Source organism: Elephantulus edwardii, unplaced genomic scaffold (genome assembly GCF_000299155.1).
Source record: "Elephantulus edwardii isolate Elephantulus edwardi_28Jun2011 unplaced genomic scaffold, EleEdw1.0 scaffold00179, whole genome shotgun sequence".
NCBI lineage: Eukaryota > Metazoa > Chordata > Mammalia > Macroscelidea > Macroscelididae > Elephantulus > Elephantulus edwardii.
The window spans coordinates 6303497-6323513 of NW_006399929.1; the positions used below are offsets into that span (position 1 = coordinate 6303497).

The window sequence follows — 20017 nt, forward strand, 5'->3', positions numbered from 1 at the left end:
CCATTTGCTGTACAGAAATAACTCGTGGTTGCTGAGATGCTGAACACTGTGACACTGATATGTCAAATGTGATGGTGGAGCTCCCTAATTAAAACAAGCTTGGAAGCAGGAGTGGCATCCACTTCCAAAATAGTTTGTCTCTGGAAACCCTATGAATTTGGAGAAACGATGAAAGTTATATAAGTGTTTAGGTCTTTCATTCATAGGGTCGCTATGCGTCATCTATGACTCGATGGCACTTAACAACAACAGCAGGAGAAACTACCTTTGGCATTCTTCATGAATATTCTTGATACTCTCCTACATCTCAGCTCATCTTCGTTCATTAGTGTTCAAGACCCCAAACTGTTCTTAAGATTATATATATATATATACATACATATATAATTCCACCGAATAAACCGAAGATCAAATTTTGGTTCTTTTGGATTTGTTTTCATTTTCTTTAGCTGCAGCTTAAACTTGTATATGAGTAGCTGATGGTCAGTTCCACAATTAGTATCTGACTTCATTTTCACAGCTGATATTTCATTGAAAGAATATCATCCATGAAGAATGCAAAAGGTCAATACAGACAGAGGAGGAAGAAAAGATGGAGATGGATGTCAAAAGAGACTCTCAAAATTGCACTAGAATACTGAGGAGCCAAAGCAAAGGAAAGAAATCAGGAAGTTAAGGAGCTGTACAAAAAGATTCAAAGGGCATCTCTGGAAGACAACAAAGCCAAGTATTATAATAAAATGAGCAAAGGAGACAGAGTCAGTAAATTAAAAGGGATGCACTTTCTCAGCAGTTATCAAGGTGAAGTAACTGAAAAATTCAAGCCTTGAGATACAATACTTAAAGACTCTATGGACAGAATAGTAAATGATCCGGGAAGCATCAGAAGAAGATAGAAGACTCACTGCACCAAAAAGAACTGGGTGACATGGAAGAATTTCATGAAACAGTATGTGATAAAGAGGCAATGGTGATGAAGGAGGAAGTTATCGCACCTCTGAAGGAATTAGCAAAAAACAAGGCCCATGAATTGATGGAATACTAATTGACATATTTCAATGCAATGATTCTTCCCTGGATGTGTTCACAAGGTTGTGCAAAGAAATCTGGAGGACAACTACCTGGCCAATTGACTGGAAGAGGTCTGTTTTTTTTAGCCATTAAAAAAAAAAAGTGACCTGACAGAGTGTGGAAACTATCAAATAATATCACACACAAGTAAAATTCTGGTGAAAATTATGCAAAAATGACTGGGATAGTACATTGACAGAGAACTACTAGAATTACAAGCTGTATTTAGAAAAGGCTGTGGCACTAGGGACATCATTGCCAATGTCAGATGGATCCTGGCTAAAAGCAGAGAGGACCAAAGGAATGTCTATTTGTGTTTCATTGACTATGCAAAAACATTTGACTGTGTGAATCACAATAAACTGTGGCTAACATTGAATCATAATCTCAGAACATTGTATTATGCTCACGCAAAACCTGTACTTAGACCAGAGAGCAGTTATTAGAACTGAGCAAGGGAATTCTGTTGAAAATCAAGAAAAGGAGTGCATCAAGGTTGTGTTCTTTCTCCATATCTTGTCAGCCTATATGCAGAACAGATCATTTGGGAAACTAGACTTGATGAAGAGTGTGGCATCAGGATTGGAGGAAGACTCATCAACCACCTGCGTTATGCAGATGACACAACCGTGCCTTCCAAAACTGAGGAGGACCTGAAGCATCTGCTGCAGAAGGTCAAAGACTGCAGTTTGCAACACAGACTGAAGCTCAATATCAAGAAAACCACTGGGCCAATTGGCAGCATCATGATAGAAGAGATTGAGATTGTTAACAATTTCAGCTTCCTGGTTCCACAATCAATAATCTTGGCACCAGCACTCAGGAAATCAAAAGACAAACTGTGTCAGGAAAATCTAGTGTCAGGGACCTCTCCAGATTGCTGAAGAGCAATGATGTCAATCTAGAGACTAAGGAGCACCTGATCCAGGTCATAGCTTTTTCAGTTACTTGGTATGTATCAGAGAACTGGACAATACCTAAGGATGACAGAATATCAGTGGCTTAGAGTTGTGGCGCTGGAGCAGAGTATTGAATATACCATGGAGTGCCAAAAGAACAAATAGGTCTGTCCTGGAGAGGGTGAAACTAGTTTGCTCCTTGGAGGCAAGGATTTGAATGCTCGGTCTCATATACTTTGTGCATGTTACTAGGAGAGACTAGTCCTTGGAGAAGCAAGGATTTTTACAGCTGTAAATCTTTAAAGAAGCAGACAACTTCATTTTTCTGCTGGTGGGGTAGAACCAGATATTTTGCTTAGCAGTTAAGCACTTAACCACTGTGCTCCCAGGACTGCCTAGGTACATACTAATAAAAGGAAATGAACACTGCTGGTATCCCTAGAGAGTTCAAATGCACAAAATAATTAGGATACAGAAATCCAAACAATATAGTCAATAATGTAAATAGCATGCACTCAATTCTGAATCCTGATGAGGAAATACTTTGATATAGTAAATGACAAAACATTTAAAAAAAGTTAAATGATACATTCAATGTTAAAGGACCACAATTCTATTGAGGTAAATATTAATTAAACAATCAAAAACTGAAGAATCCTTCAGCTTGGAAAGTGGAAAGCATTTATTGGACCAAAAGGTAGTATAATATCTATCAGATCAATTACTAGGAAAGCATAATTACAAAGACTGAGATCAAACTAAAAGCATTGCTCAGAAGAAAACTCACTGGATTAAGTAACAACATAAAAAAATAAAACTGAATTGAACACCCAATTTTTTCATGAAGATACAGTTAAATCTGTACTTATCTTTTAAGTATAAAGACATAAATATCTTACATCTGTTCAAGTTTCATGATGATCCTGGGGGCCCTCAAAACTATAATTGTAATTTCAGAAGTGAAATAGTCTCAGAGACTCCTGAATTTTGTAATATCATGCAATTTACCTAAGTTCTTCATGGTGAGAGCTGCTAGCCACAGCCTGGAAGACAGGAACTTATTTCAAAACGTTGCCATTATCATATCTAAAAGCAAAACCTATTCTGCCCCTTTATCTTATAAAGTTCTCTTTTAGTAGATTCCCAAGATATACATAAGATTTTAAAAGTTACAAATGCATGTCATTGTCATAGCAAGGTTCCAAAACGCATCCATTTCAAAGAGAAAGGAAATGAGTATTCAGCTATACATGGTTTAGCTAAGTAAATACAAAAAAGATACCTTCTCAAAATACAATCAAACATGGAGAGAAGACAAAAAATAAAGATATACTGGATACACAGAGTAAGAATCTGAAATAACTAGTTTTCAAAGTAAAAACATTCCTTACCCTATAACATCAACCACATTCAAGAGGTCAGCGTCCTTGAGCATTAAAGCAGAAATGGGTTCCCAGAGATTATCACTGGCTATGATTTTCACTTGCTCGAGACCTTGATGGTTCAGCATCTTTCTTAGCATCTTCCAGAAAGGTAAACAATAAATAAGAAAAGTCACAAACACATTTCTATCTGTAGAATTAAAACAAAGATATCTATCTAAAACTATTTTTAAAACCCAACCCCGTTGGTGGTTCTGACTCGACAGAGTACACAAGTCTCATATGTACATTTCCCGCAACCACTCTCAGAACTTAATTGAGATTCTCCAGCTACAATTTAAAAACCATAGGAATAAACTGAAAATCAGAATAATAAACCATAAATGCAATGCAAACAGAAAAAAAAATAAGTTACATTCTATAAAGGAATTCCCACTAATAATTTAAAGATAAAAAGATCCTAAAGTTATACTGACCTTGATATAATCAATGTCAAATGTTCTCTCATTCCAAATCTACAAAAGTCAAGCAGTTAAAAATTCAAAGTTTTAATATTAGAAAGCAGAGACTCTTGTTAACACTTCTTGACTCACAATTCATATTGTCTAAAATATCAATTTTCCTACTTTATAAAATGATCATAGAATTTATAACCTAAAATAATTCATGTAAATGAAAATATTCTTAATCTTAAAATGTGTAGCAGATGCACTTGCAAAAAAGTAATTAGTTACAAATATTTACAAGACCATCGAATATTCATGCACTCATTCGACAACTACAATGTAATTAGTGTAACTTGCCATGTACATCAAATCCCATTAGGGCCACCTATGGTGGATAATGGGTTTCACCAGTTTCTACACTAAGACAGATCAGAAAGAAGGACTTAATGATCTATTTCTAAATCTTATAGCTAGAAGGGAAACACATGAAAGAGAACTGGATAATGAACCCCCGAGACAGAAGGCTCTCACAATGCAATGGAGAAGAGTTGTCCCCTCCATAGAGCTTCTACCGTAATGAAAATGGAGTAAAGCTTCCAGGACCTTCAGGTGCTGATCAACGGCATGACTCAAAAGGAGAAGAAACAGCTATTTACATATAAATATAAACAGTCATTGATAACTGGGATGTGAAATACACAAAGTATACATCAAAGAAAATTGCAAGTTGTCAAAAATTAAATGGAACGCTCGAAAATCATTATCCTAAGCTTTACTGTTGTTATTAGTTGCGATGGAGTAGCCTACAACTTTTAGGAACCCTAGGGACAACAGGTGCTATTCCTTGAAGAAGGACATGATGTTGGGAAGGGTGGAGGGTCGGTGAAGGAGAGGAAGACCCTCAACCAGGTGGACTGACATGGTGACTGCTACAATGGGCTCTTGTGTGTCAGCAAATGTGAGGATGGTGCAGGACAGGACTGGTTTCAGATTTGTTTATAGTGCTGCTATGAGACGTGATGGCAACTAACATCAACAACAACGTGAACAGAGCTCTGGACCCTGTGCTAGCCTGACCCATCCTCAGGATCTCTGATATGCTCAAACCCTTTGTTAGAGCCACTGTGTCGATCTATCTTTTGGGGGTCTTCTTTTTCTTTCTCTGACTTTCCACCTTTCCCAGGATGTCTTTTCCCATCAGACTCTACAGGTGGAGAGCCAGAGAAAAGATGCAGTCAGAGACTGCATAAGTTAATGACACTTTTCAAATTCTTCATCTTCAACATTAGTGACTGATAAGTAAATCTGAATAATGGTCATATTAATTGGTCATCCTTGCAGCCACGTAGATATTAAGCTACCACTTACAGCCTTTATTCTCAAGATGTATCTTGAAATGCTCTTTTTGACAAGAATGTGACACTGTTCCTCTTCAATTTATAATTCGTGGCATAGTTATTGATTGGTGCCATCAAACCCACTAGAACTCATAGATCTCCTCTGGTGAGCAGATCAAACCCATACCCTATCCTGTGCCGTCTTCATGGTCTCTGACAAGCTTTACCCCATTGTTATAGTCACTGGGTGAGTCGATCTTGTTGGTCTTTTGCTCTTTCTCAGACCCTCCACATTTTCCCATCAAGATGTCTTTTTCGAAGGACTGACCCTTTCTGACGGCAGGCTCAAAGGTATGTGAGATGAAGTTTCATCATCCTTGCCTCTATGGAGCACCCTGGTTGCTCCTTAGCAACCAACCCAGGGCAGATTTGTTCTGTTGGGAGGCCATGGGAAATTCAGTACTCTTCTCCTGCACTACAACTCAAAGTCCTTGATGCTACTTCAGACATCCTTATTCATTGTCCAACTTTCAAATGCATAGGAAGTAATTGAAAATAGCAGGCATTTCTTAGTCTTTAAACTGACATCCTTGCTCTTTAGCACTTTGGAGAGGTCCCTGACAGCAGATTTTTCCCAATGCAATATGCCTTTTGATTTCGTGACTGTCATTACCATGTATTAGGGAGCAGAAACAGACTGGTATTGACAATTTTAAATCAGACAATAATAAGGTCTACTATGCTGTGGTAGCAGCAGTCAAGAAATCAACAGACATGTTGCAATGGGGAAAACCTGCTGTCAGAGACTTCTTTTAAGTGCTAAAGAGCAAGGATGTCAGTCTAAAAACTAGGGTGAGCCTAATCCAAGCTATGGTCATTTCAATTCCTTCCTATGCATCTGAAAGTGGAACAATGAATAAGGATGACTGAAGAATCAACGCCTTTGAGTTGTAGTGTTGGAGAAGAAGACTGAATATCCCATGGACTACCACAAGAGAAAACAAGTCTTGGAGAAAGTGCAGCCAGGTTGCTGTTTGGAAGCAAGGATGGTGATTCATTGTCTCACATATTTTGAGCATACTGTCAAGAGGGGTTAGTCCTTTGAAAAGACATCATGATGGTAGAGTGGAAGGTCAAAGAAAGAATAGAAGACCCTCAACAAGACAGACTAACCCAGTGACTGTAACAATGGGCTCAAGCATGACAGAGATTGTGAGGATGGCACAGAACTGGGTGTAGGTTTGATCTGTTGACCAGAGAGTATCTTTGAGTTGTAGTGGAAGAAGAGTGTCACATCCTTGTCAAAAATAATGCTTCAAGATATATCTTGAAATTAAATGCTGTCAATGGTAGCATAATAGTTACATGCCTACCAGTTAATATGACAATTATTCAGATTTACTCATTTTGTCACTACCAGTAATTGAAATGTGAAAGTTTAAAAGTAATAGCCATGCTGATTGAAGCACTACTTGAGAATGCACGATAGAATTTTTCAAGGCCAACATCTTACTCACTGCAAACACCTGTTCCAACAGCATAAACTGCAATCATACACATGGACTTCACCAAAGATGAATAAAATTGACTACATCCGTGGAAAGAAATGGCAGAGAGGCCCAAAATCATCAGTCAGAATAAAGCCAGGGGCCAACTATATAAAAGGCCCTGAAAACATTAATTGCACCCATGCGAGTTCAAGGTAATGCTAAAGAAAATGAAAACAAGTCCACATAGGCCAAAGTGCAACCTTGAGTATATCTCATCTGCATTTAAAGAACATCTCAAGAAAAGATTTGGCACACTGAATATTAATAACCAAAGATTAGATGAGTTCTGGAATGATGTCAAAGATATTATATATGGAGAAAATAATGACCATTAAAAAGACAGGCAAGAAAGAAAAGATCAACAAGGACATCAGAAGAGACTCTCAAAGTTGCTCTTAAAAATTCCATACACCTAAAACAAGAGAGGAAGGCCCTTGATGAGATGGATTGATTCAATGACTGGGGTAATGCGGGTAGGTGTGTCAGAGACAGTAAGGTTGGCACAGGATAGGGCATGGTTCAGAACTGTCATACTGGGTCACTATGAGTTGCAAGTGACTCAATGGCACATAAAAAAGTAATAAATAGTAAAGTACAAGAACTGAACAAAAGATTAAAACAGGCAGCTCAAGAAGACAAAATATTATCATGAAATGTTGTACAATCTAGAATTAGAAAACCAAAAGTAAAGAACATGTTCAGAGTTGTCACACTGAAGAAAAAACTAAAGAAAAAAAAAATTAAAGCCCCAATCAGAAATATTGACAAAGGCTTTGTTGATTCTGGAAGGTGGTATGTTTTGTGTTGGTTGAGGGTTGGGTGTGATCTGTTTGGTTTCTTTTTTGTTTTGTTCACAATTGTGTGTGAGCTGATTGGATTTTCTGGATTTAGCTGACAATGAGCTGTGGGTGGGAAGCCTCTTGTTTAGAATCAACAAGATCTGGTAGTGGGCCTTGGTATTTAAAATCAGGTGGTATTAATTGTGTTTGGGACTAACATTCTTCTACATGGTACAGCACTGCTCTGTCAATGTGTTGTACTGAGGTAACTTGGGGTTACTGTGATGCTGAACATTATGCCACTTGTGTGTCAATTGCCATAATGGTTACCCATCATGGACAGTGTTAAGATAGGTTTGGAAGCAGGAGTGGCATCAACTTCCTAAACAACATGCCTCTGGAAACTCTAAGAGAAATGGCAATTGTTACAGAACAGGGTTCGGGTGTTTTGTTTATAGGGTCGCTATGTTGAATAACAAAAATATCAAAAGAAACTGGAATGTACAGAGAGTCACTGTACAAAAAAGAATTAGTCAAAGTTCAACTATTTAAGGAAGGAGCAAATAATCAAGAACCAAATATACAGAGGGAAGATGTCCAAGTTGCACTAATAGTACTGACCAAAAGCAAGGTTCCAGGGATTGACAGAATACCAACTGAGATGTTTCAACACACATATGCAACAATGGAAGCACACACTTATTTCTACTCAGAAATCTAGAAGACCTCCCCCTGGCAAACCAAATGGAAGAAGCTTGTGTCCACTACCAAGGAAAGTAATTCAAGGGAATGTGTAAATCATCAAACAATATCATTAACATCATGTGCAAGTAAAATTATGCCGAAGATCATTTTAAAAGGGTTGCAGGTGTACAGAAGGGAATTGTCAAAACTCCAAGCCAGATTCAGAAGAGGTCACAGAAACAGTGCTATCACTGCTGATGTCAGGCATAGCGTGGCTAACAGCATGAGGGTACCAGAAAAATGTTTACTTGTGTTTTATTGACACTGCAAACACATTTAATTATATGGATCATAAAAATCATCAACAATTCTAGAACACTTCACTGTGCTCATGCAGAACCTGTACATAGACCAAGAAGCAGTTGTTCAAACAAAACACAGAGATAATGCATGGTGTAATTTCAGAAGAGATATGAAACAGCTATTATATATACATATATCTATTCTTAATTCATGTGGACAATAAGCAATCAATCTAAGAAAATGGTTTATGTGACGAGCACAGCAGCAAGATGAAAGGAAGACTCACTGACAGCTTGCAGCACACAAATGGTACAACCTAGTTACTCAAAGTGAAGAAGAGGTGAAGTAATTCTTGGTCAAGACCAGAGATTATAGCCTTCAGAATCACAACAGAGAGAAAACAAAATCCTCACAAGCAAGAGCAAAATAAACAGAAGATTAAAGAAATCAGGGATTTAATTTTACTCAGAGCTATAATCAACACCTACGGAGAGAGGCAGTAGTTAAGAAATCAGGATATGGCATTGCGCAAATCTGTTGCAAAAGATCTCTTTAAAGTATTGAAGTGCAAAGGTAACACTTTGAGGCTAAGGTGAGCTTGTCTTTTCAATGGCCTCATACACTGGTAAAACATGCACAAGGAATAAGGAAGAATTTATGCATTAAGTCATGGTGTTGACAAAGGATATTGAATGTGCTAGTGGACCTGAAGCACTTGCTGCACAGGGTCAAGGACTGCAGCCTTCAATATAGATTGAGGCTCAATATCAAGAAGACAAAGATTCTCACCACTGGACCAATTGGCAGCATCAGGATGGATGATGAAGAGATAGAGATTTTTTCACAGCTTTAGTTTGCTTGGCTCCACAGTCAACACTCTCGGCACCAGTAGCCAGGAAATTAAAAAACGTATAGTGATGGGAAAGTCTGCTGTTAGGGACCTCTCCAAAGTACCGGTGTCTCTCTGGAGACTAAGGTGCATCTGATACAGACCATGGTCTTTGCAATCACTTATGCATCAGGGAGTTGGACAATAACTAGGGAGAATAGAAGGAGAATTGATGCCTTTGAGCTATAGTGCTGGAGAAGAGTGTTGAGTGTAGCATGGACTGCTAAGAAAACAAACAGATTCATCTTGGAAAGTGTTAAACCAGGCAGCTCTTTGGCAGCAAGGATTCTGAGGCTCCTTCTAACATACTTTGGACATATTGTAAGGAGAGACTGATCCTTGAAGAGGAACATCATGCTTGGGAGGGTGGAGGGACAGCACAGGAGGAGAAGACCCTCTATGAGGTGACTGATTCAGTGACTGGGGTAATCGGGATGGGTGTGTTGGAGACAATGAGATTGGCACAGGATAGAGCAGAGTTTAGGGCTGTTGTACATAGGGTCGCTATGAGTCACAAGCAACTCGATGGCACATAACAACAACAGAAGGCAGGTACCAGAAGGAGGAGCAAATCTGTCTTGGAAGAAGTTAAGCCTGAATGGTTCTTAGAAATGAGGATGATGAGGCTTCATCTCACTTTGGGCGTGTTATCAGGAGGGACCAGCCAATGGAAAAGGTCATCCTACTTGGTAAAACAGAGGATAAGGAGGAAATAGGAGGATCGTCAGTGAGACGGTGTGACACAGCCATTGCAACAATGGGTTCAGCATACAGCCTATTGAAGATGGCAGACAATTGGGCAGTGTTTCATTCTGTTCTACGCAGACTGCTAGGAACAGGAACTACCTCAAAAGCACCTACCCTTGAGGTGTGCAAGGCATTACACTAAGTACTGGAAAACCAAAAGACAACATACTAATTATAGTTAGTACAGGATCACAAAGGCAGAATTATTTTAAAAACACATTGAGAAATACAGATGTGTTAGTTCACAAAAGCAAATGCTTAAAGAGGATAATAGATAGATAAAAACTCTCCTAGATGTAGATCATGAAGACTTTGCATTTGAAGCTGAGAAAATTTTTAATAATAGGCAAATCCAAGGTTCAAGCGCTGTAATTCCAAAAATTATGCCACTCAAGTTGTATAAGAAAGAGTTCCTGGTCTAAAGCCTCTTGCCATAATGTATGACTATCAAGAGTCTAAAAGCCATACTGATCATCCCTTATTTTGCAGAAACATTTTCTAAACGTGGCTACCATAACGGAAAGTTATTACACAAAACCTTGAAATTAACTTCACTCTGGGTAAAAAAAAAAAAAAAAAATTACCCTGACATTTAAGAAAACTCTCAAATGCAGGTTCATCGTCAGTTATAATTTGGAAAAGGACAGTCCAAGCAAGCAGATGCTCCTCTCCAGCTTCCTGCCATCATGGGTGATATTCACCCAAGCTTATCTCCAGGGTCCTGTCATCCATCCATGGGTGATATTCACCCAAGCTCATCTGTGCCCATTTCAGGCTCTTTTACTAAATCTGTCAAGATCTTACTAACCTCACTAATCTCAGAGATAGTCATGATGTCCATAACATGTAGGCAATCAGTAATACTTGCAATTACATGAAATGTTTTGACAAATGGCATATTAATAAGCAAACTTTTACTAAGACCCAACTATGGGTACATTGTCATAGCCCATAGAGCAGCTGGGGAGTAGAATATGTTTTCATTCTTTTGCACATGTTATCAGGAGGGACCAGTACTTGGAGAAGGACTTCATGCTTGGAGTTAATTGGATAAAAAAACAGGAATACACTCAAAGAGATGAGCTGACATAGTGACTGGAACACAGGTTCAAGCACAAACATGATTATGAAGACGCCACAAGACTAGGTCGTGGTTTCACCCTGTTGTACAAGCCACTACGAGTCACAACCAACTCAACAGCACCTAACAACAATTATTAAAAACCTCACATTTCAAATTAATGAAAATATACTGTATGGAAAAACTGTATAAAATACAATGTCTATACATGAAACACAATGAATATGAATTAAAAATAAAAACAAACCACAAAACACAAAACCTATTAAATAACAATTTACAACAGGGGTAAGGACATTCCAACCTAAAGTTCAAATCTAGCCCACCTGTACTTTTCAGTCTGACAGCTCAAAATGGCTTTTACAGTTTCTAATGATTACATTTTAAATAGATAGATGAATGCCTGTGTGGTATCCTAAATTTTGTCTCTTGACACACAAACCCCCCCACCCCCAAAAAAATCTAAAATAAACACTCTCTGATCTTTTAAGGAAAATACTTGAGATGGCTCATCATAAAGCAAAGTCAAGTAGTATACATACACTGCAAAGCAAAATTAAGTTCTATAGCACTCAAGATTTAGAAAAAAGTAGAAAAACTTCTCAGGAGGAGTTGATTTGAGGGAGAAGGTACACACGTACACACACACACACACACACACACACACACACACACACGTGCGCTAAGGAAGAAAACCAGTTATAAGAAAGCATCCGCTAGGTACAGATTTCAAAATGGGAAGAATCTGCCTAAGTAAGGCAGGGAAGCAAGACTCAAATGTCACTAGGCACCATTAGAGCACATTAGTCTCATGGCGCAAAATGGCTAGTCAGAAAAGTGCCACTGAATCAAGTTACCTTAAAAACTTACATACGAATATCAAAAACTCAATTGTATTTTAAATATATTTACCAACCCCAACATAATCAATGTCCAAATTATGATAACGCTTGGCGCCCACAATCCAGGCCACGACATAATAGGCAGTCAGCTGAATGTTGACGTAAGGCCAGTTGAAACCTTTGCCCAACCATCCAGGGAATGACCACGGCAACCCTGGAGAGAGAAAGGAAGAGGCAGACAGAATGGGCTAACAGCATTAGCTAACTTTTAATAAAAGATGAGCGCTCCTAAGCCAAACGCCAACACAGTTGAGGACCAAGGGGAAGATTACACATCACCTACAAGTACTCAAAGCTCTTTCTAGTCTAGAGATACCATCATTCCTGATTGATCCTTAGCGTTTGAATTCCAAATGTCCTCTAAAGAAAAGGATAAAGGAATAATAAACACTCAAAACACTGAGCTATAGAAAGACAGGCATTACACAATTTCAAGGTCTACCCTCTCACCCACTCCCTCATCCACTCATGAATATGTTCTCCATAGTCAATCTCTTGATCATAGACATTAGATCAAAGAGTTCTGGAAAGCCGATGCTTAACTAATTGTGTGAGGTTAAAAACTCAAGTTCATTGCCATCCAGTCACACCTGACTCATAGCTGACCCTGTGGAGGCTTTCTGAGGCTGTAAGTCTCTCGGGAGGAGACTGACATTCTCCTACAGGGACACTGGCAAATTCAAACCCCTAGAGAGGCTTGGTCTTTAGGTGAGAGGCTAAACTCCCTTGTTATTTACTATATATATAGGCACAGGACAGAGCAGAGTTTAGGGCTGTTGTACATAGGATCAATAGGATCACTATGAGTCACAAGAGATGTGATGGCACATAACAACAACAACATATATATTATATATACACACACACACGCACACAACCATATACACATACATATATAATTTTTATTTCTCTATTTTTTTTATAGTTGCCAGGGAGTTGATTCTGATTCATGGCAACTCCACACATCTCAAAATAGACGACCATCCATATGGTTTTCAATGGCTGCAATCTTGGAGGCATAGACAACCATATGGATGATGATGTTCAAGCCTCACACTTGTTTCGCTCCTGGTAGCATCACATTACTAATACTTCAGTAATAACAGCTACTCCATCGACACGCAGAATTTAAAAGTTAATTAAAACAGAATGCTGAAGGACGGAAACTTTACTTCTTACCTATGAGTGTAATGTTAGGGTTCCTCTTCTTAGCTTCCTTCATCAACCACCACTCATAACCTCGAAAATAATTCTCATCTAACATGTAGTGCATGTGGGAGGGCTCGGTGCCATCTGCGTGGAGGGGAGCAAAAGGGGAAGGAAATACCTGCCAGTGGCCATTCCCATGGCTGTCACCACCCCTGCCCTCCAGCCACCCCCACAGGCATGCAAGACACAGAATTGCTATTCTTTTTCCACTTCTGGAGCTGGCCCACAGACACCCCTCCGGATCTGTTCAGCCCATTCATTAGTCTCTGGTGCTTGAGAAGGGGGAAAAGGCAAACTGCTTTGTGCAAGGTGATTTTACACCTTACAATCTTACATAATTGAAAATTCCTAGGACTGCATTCACCTAGGTTTGGCTTGGTTTAGTTTTTCACTTAGGTTTTTGCTCTCTCTGGAGTTTGCAAATCCCTGTGTCTAATTTTAAATTCATGCCACCACATCTTCTAGCTTCCTGACCATGGCACTGAATCCTCTGGCTCCTGGGTGCCAATTCTTGTATCCTACAACTTGAACCTAATTACCCTGTGATTGCAAAAATCTATGTCTTTTTGAGGGGATTAAAAAGTCCTCAGCACACATTTCCACAGTAAAAAAAATCTCTACGAACCTCTTCAATGTGTCAGGGTAGGAAAAGAGCATCAAGGTTCCCATGTATTTCAGAGTTTCACAAACATGTGGACTCTCTAGTTATGTCCTCATCAGAGGAGAGCCCTGCCTATGTCTTCTTAAACATAAACATCAGAATTCACCACAACTGCGTGCTCCACAGTCTCCACTCTAAGTTACCTACAGCAAATGAAGCTGGGCAGTTGTTTTCCATTCTGCATAAAGTGCTGGGACAATAAAGCACATGTCCTCTTGCAGTAGCTTGGGGAGAGTTTATAATACATGTGCAGACTCCTTTGTTCTTGCTTCTTGGGGTTTTTTTCTTCCCCTTCTGACACAGATTAAATAGCAATATACCTACATAATAATTATATCTGTTTAACAAAAAATTACCTCCAAGCTAGTATCAGGAACACAAATATACAGATCTATCCTCTCTAGAGTTCACTATAATAGAAACTGACTTATAAATAACAAGCTCTGTCAAAAGCATCAGAATAATTCTTCTTATATAAAGCCAAAAGCCTATCAATTGATGGCTTTATGGATGATTTTAATTGGCCTCATGTACTTTTCACTACATAAAGCCAATCAAAATGGTTACAAGGAAGATTAAAAATCATTTTGGTTAAAAATAATTTGTTTCTAAAAGGAAAAAAAATACACTGAAATATTAATTGCTTATATCGTTACTTACCACTTTATGTCATTTGAAGTTGATAACACTTTACATGTTTTATACCTAAGCAGAATAGTTTTTAACTTCTCTACAAAATTCTAACCTATCTTCACACTCTGTTTAGTGTATAAGGGGAGCGCTGGTGGCCCCGTCCACAGGAACCTGTACTGCTAACCCAAAGGGTGGGCCTTTCTAGGGGTTTAAATCCATCAGCAGCCCCAAGGGAGAAAGATGGGAAACCCACTGGAGGTCCTTAATGAGTTGGTTCTAACTCAAAAGCCATGATTTTGAGTTTGAGTGTATATAGGGGAGTTCTGGTGCTGTGAGCTTTCTCAGTGAGTTGGCCCAGGACCCCAAATGCCCCACATCTCCCCATTAGCCATACTATGGGAGAATGATGGGCAGTGTCTTCATGTTAACGATTTACAACCTCTACACTCCAATGGAGAGTAACTGTAATCAGGACCCCTTCCATAGCAATGAGGTTTGACGAGCTTTATGGTGTATATATAGGGGTTTTTAAGCTATGGAATTGCTTGCTATTACTTCAAATTAAAAAAGGAATCTCAAAAATAAGCAGAATGCCACTTCTGATAGATAATTCCTATTTTGATATAAATTCTTAAGGAATTATTTTTTAAAAGGAACCATAATGAATAATCTACTGAACCACAATCAATATCAAAGTCACCACTTTTATAATGTACACTCTGAAGTCAGTATATACAGTTAGGTGTAGATTAAAAATGTTGAAGGTAAACATCTCACTTCTCAAATCTACCTACCTGTGGTCTGTCCATCACCACCAATTTCTACTTTCAGAATGTGCAAAGAGGCACCAAAGTTTGGCTGAGGGAAAAAAGTTAACAGTATTTACACTGTGCTCCATCATTTGAAAAGCATAGCACATTTAGACTATCATAAATAAATAGCCTTTTGCTTTGCAAATGAGATAACCACGGCTGAACTGCAGATAGCATCTTTTTCCAAAAATAACTTGGCCTTTTTCCTTCTAATAAGAATTTTTGCAGATATTACTTGTGGAATCCTTCAAACAATTACTAATGCATCACAATTATTTCTCAATGATTTTTGTTCTTGAATTATTACCTTAAAGAGATAATCCAGTATTTGAGAACGATAGGGCTCTTGGTAATTTACCAGAAGTCGAGAGGTTGCCTAAAAGAAACAAAAAAAGAAGTCTGACTAAAACAAGTCCAATGATGATCATTGAAGAGGCTGGGCTTTATGAAGAGAAATGTGGCATCAGGATTGGAGGACTAGTCTGTTCTGCATATAGATTGAAAAGGTTTGGTGACAAAACGCATCCCTGATGCACTCCTTTCCTGATTTTGAACCATGCAGTGTTTCTTTACTCTTTTCTGAGGGCTGCTTCCTGGTCCAAGCATAGGTTTCGCACGAGCAATTAAGTGTTCTGAGATTCCCATTCTCCTCAAGGTTAGCCACAATTTGTCGTGATCCACACAGTCAAATGCCTTTGCACAGCCAATGAATCATACACAGACATTCCTCTGGTAATCTGTGCTTTCTGCCAAGATCAATCTCGCATTGGCAATAATGTCTCTAATGCCATGACCTCTTCTAAACCCAGCTTGTATTTCTGATAGTTCTCAAACAACTTCAATCTTTTCTCCATTTATCATATTACCTATTTGACCAACTACAGGGATTTTTGCTTTCTTGATATTGGGGTGTGATCCATACCAAAGGTTACATATAGTCTTTCATCCCCTTCAGTGAGTGCTTTAAATCTTATTAACTTTCCACAAGCAAAATTGCATCATCTGCATAATTTATTATTGTTACTAAACCTTCCTGCAGTCCAATTCTTCTTCAGAGTTCAGCTTGTCATATTATTTTCTTAGCCTCACATATCAGAATAGCCAATTCAGAGCTGTCCATTTGTCTATCTATTCTCCATATTACCAGAATACTCTCCTCAGGACACAAATCTAATTATTAAATGGCTGTTCAAACCTACTAATCTCTCCTCTCCCAATAGTTTAAAATTGTTCAGCTTGGAAGCCAAACCCTTTAATGATGATACGTCCTCTCTTCTCTCTCATACACTCCACAATGCTGGTATGTGCCAGGTAGCATCCTCTTGGGGAGCGTGTGGCTAAGTGTATACCTCTGTGAAGCAGGGAGGGGCTTGCCTGTTCAAAGGGCCCCAGGAGCCAGAGCTCAGTTGACTCTGTGGCACAGCAACAGCCCAGGTTCATCTCTGGCAACTGTCCCAGTTCTGCTGATGACACTTCTTGCTAAACTTGACCATGGGAGAGTTTTCCAGAGGAAATAGCTGGGCTCTTGCTGTTCCTGCTCTATCCTGTGGGGCTTCCAACTCTAACCAGTCTCCCCCTGGGTTTCTCGGAAGGACCAAATGCCAAGAAGCAGACAATCACAAGTTTGAAACCCTGACGGCTCTGGATACTATAAGGGTGTTAAGCTGATACGTTTTTATTGAATATATACAAATACTATACGATGTTCACAAACATTCAAATCAGGTAACATCTTATTCACGAAATATACTCTAGATGTTAACTTATGCACACCGGTACAAGCAAACTAATTTTACTCATCTTTCTGAATGGAATATACTTCACGTTCTCATTTAGTCAATTCCAGTTCAGCCTTGGGCTTTTGGTTCAAACACTATTTCTGTCAAGAAGGATGCATTCTTGTCCTCCCGACTGATAAGCGTAGGCATCTATCTTCCAGGGTTCCTTGTCACGCGGTTCATATCTCCACAGTAGCACTTTTACAAGGCAGTGTTGGGTCTTGAGGGGTTGGGACAGGAAACACTGCCCACCATCTGGTGAGAAATGGTAGGGAGGGGGCAGGGAACAAGGGAGGCTATCAAGCCTGGTTAGTCCGGATCCCACTGCTGCCACCATCCTCTAGAGTTGTCACACCACATGGACGGCTGTTCAACATGGCCATGCTCTGCTTTTTATGGTTCTGTGTTTCATAATTTTCCTCTTCTTTTAGTCAGTGTTTGAAGTACTTCCCCCTTTGCTTTTTTTTTTTCTTTTAAAACTGTGAACTGAAGAATTAGCCACCCTGTCTGCAGTCCCTGTTTTCTGGTCAGGAGACCTGAACTGTCTGTCTTCTGTCTACTCCTCCATCATAGCGTGCTGCTAGGCTAAGAAATTGAGGGCTGAGACTTTGAAGTTATCTACCAACTTTTGCACAGCTTTCAGGATCACAGCAACCCCAACTTTTCTCAGCACAGGTAACTGACAGACAAGGGCTGTACCAAACGCAATTAACACTTGTTAACTGTTAGGAGGCTGTTGTGCAAACAGAGCAGAGGAACACTGCATGGTTTAAAATTGAAGAGAGAGTGTGTCAAGGTTGTATTCTCTCTCCATGCCTATTAAATATGTACACTGAGCAAATTATCCAGGTTGGACACGATGAAAAGGAGTGTGGCATCAGGATTGGAGAGAAACTCATTTATAACCTGTGTTATGCAGATGACACAACCTTGCTTGCTGAAAGTGAGTAGAACTTGAAGCACTTGTTGTAGAAAATCAAGGAATGAAGCCTTAGGTATGGATTGCATCGCAAAGTCAAGAAAACAAAGATTCTTACCACTGGGCCAATAGGCAACATCTGGATTAATAGAGAGGACATTGAAATTGTCAACAGCTTCATCTTGTTTGGATCCACAATTAACACCCTTGTTACCAGCAGTCAGGAAATAAGAAGACACAATGCACTGGGAAAATCTGCAGTTAGGGATCTCTACAAATTTTTTGAGGAGTAATGATGCCATTTCGAGGACTAAGGTGTGTCTGATTCAGGCCCATTCTTTCTGATTATTTGCTATGAATAAGAATGTTAGAAAAAGAATTGATGCCTTTGAGCTGTGGTGTTGGAGAAGAGCATTGAACATCCCATGGACAGCGAAGAGAACAAAATGATAGGTCTTAGAGACGGTTCAGCTGGAGTGCTCTTTAGAGGCAAGAATGAGGAGGCTTTACCTCATATACTTTAAACATGTTGTTAGGAGGGGCTATTCCTTGGAGAAGGACATGATATTGGGAAGGGTCAGCGAAGGAGAGGAAGACCCTCAACCAGAAGGACTGATATGGTGACTGCCACAATGGGCTCTTGTATGTCAGTAAGTGTGAGGATGGCCCAGGATAGAGCAGGGTTTTTTTCATGGGGTCACTATGAGCTGTACTCAACTCCATGGCACCTAACAACAACCACCACCAACTTTTGCAGTTTGAAATTGATCAAGCATGCTGCCAAGAACCATTAATAATAACTTGTGATGGCAATGCAAAAGTTGGAAACAAAGAAGAGGAACTTGAAAATATAGACTTGGTAGCAGAAATAAGGATGAAGAACACATGCCAGAATTTTGTACATTCAATGATTTATTAATTGCAAATAGCTTAAAAAAAACCACAAATGTCAACTATACAAATGGACCTTCTCTGAAGGACTACATATTAATCAGACTGATTTAATCTGTGGAAGGAGTGGATGAGAAACTCAGCAGCAGTAGCCAAAACAAGGCAAGGGGCTAACTGTGACACAGACCGTGAATCACTCATGGACAAGTTTAAAATGAAGTTGCAGAAAATTAAAACTGGTCCATGAGAACCAAAATATGTACTTGAGTCTACCATAACTGAATTTAAAAATCATCTCAAGAACAGACCTTGTGCACTGCACACTAAAGACAGCAGACCAGATGAGCCAAGAGATGACATCCAAGATATTATCCATGAGAAAACCAAATGGTCATTACAAGGAGAGGGAAGAAAGACAGACCAAATGGGTGTCAGAAGCAACTCTGAAAATTGCACTAGAATGTAAAGAGGTCAAAACAAAGGGAAGACATGAAAGTAAAAGGAGATGAACAGAAGATGTCAAAGCGTATCACAAGATGACAAAGCACAGGTATTTGTGGAGTTTATCTTTCCAAATGAATTTCCTAGCCATTGTTTGACTCTGTCATGTAGATGGATAGAAATATGTGAATATGGTATATTGGCCAATCCACAAGTGGATTGTCTAGTCTCTCCATTAAACTGAGCAATCCAGCAGCAGCTGAGGAAAAATCTTCCCCACCAGGGAAGAAGAGGGGATAGAATGAAACTCATCCTCCACGACCACAGCAGCAGCTAAAGCAGAGGACAGAGAGACTGGACACAAGACAGAGCTGACTGCTACCTCGCCACAGACAGGACCAGAGCTAACAGCCTTCGCCCAAGATTTCCGGACAACTGCGGGGAGGGGCAATACTAGCAGGACTAGGAACTTGGTAACAATGGTCTAACGCCATTGAGGCTCGAGGTTGAAGTACCTGAAAGCATATTTCAGAAGTTGTCCTGACTGTATTCTGCTACACACTTGGATTTTATAAATCTATATCTTATATAAATATACATTTT

At 39.3% G+C, this 20017-nt stretch overlaps 1 protein-coding gene across 1 annotated transcript in view; it reads right to left on the reverse strand.

The window, feature by feature from the left end:
- The window catches only part of GALC (galactosylceramidase), a 79522-nt gene that overhangs the window by 38974 nt on the left and 20531 nt on the right, over nucleotides 1–20017 (reverse strand). Inside the window, 6 exon segments of the mRNA XM_006896025.1 lie at nucleotides 3362–3492; nucleotides 3829–3867; nucleotides 12085–12224; nucleotides 13250–13363; nucleotides 15368–15431; nucleotides 15693–15761. Coding sequence (XP_006896087.1) covers nucleotides 3362–3492; nucleotides 3829–3867; nucleotides 12085–12224; nucleotides 13250–13363; nucleotides 15368–15431; nucleotides 15693–15761 — 557 coding nt within the window.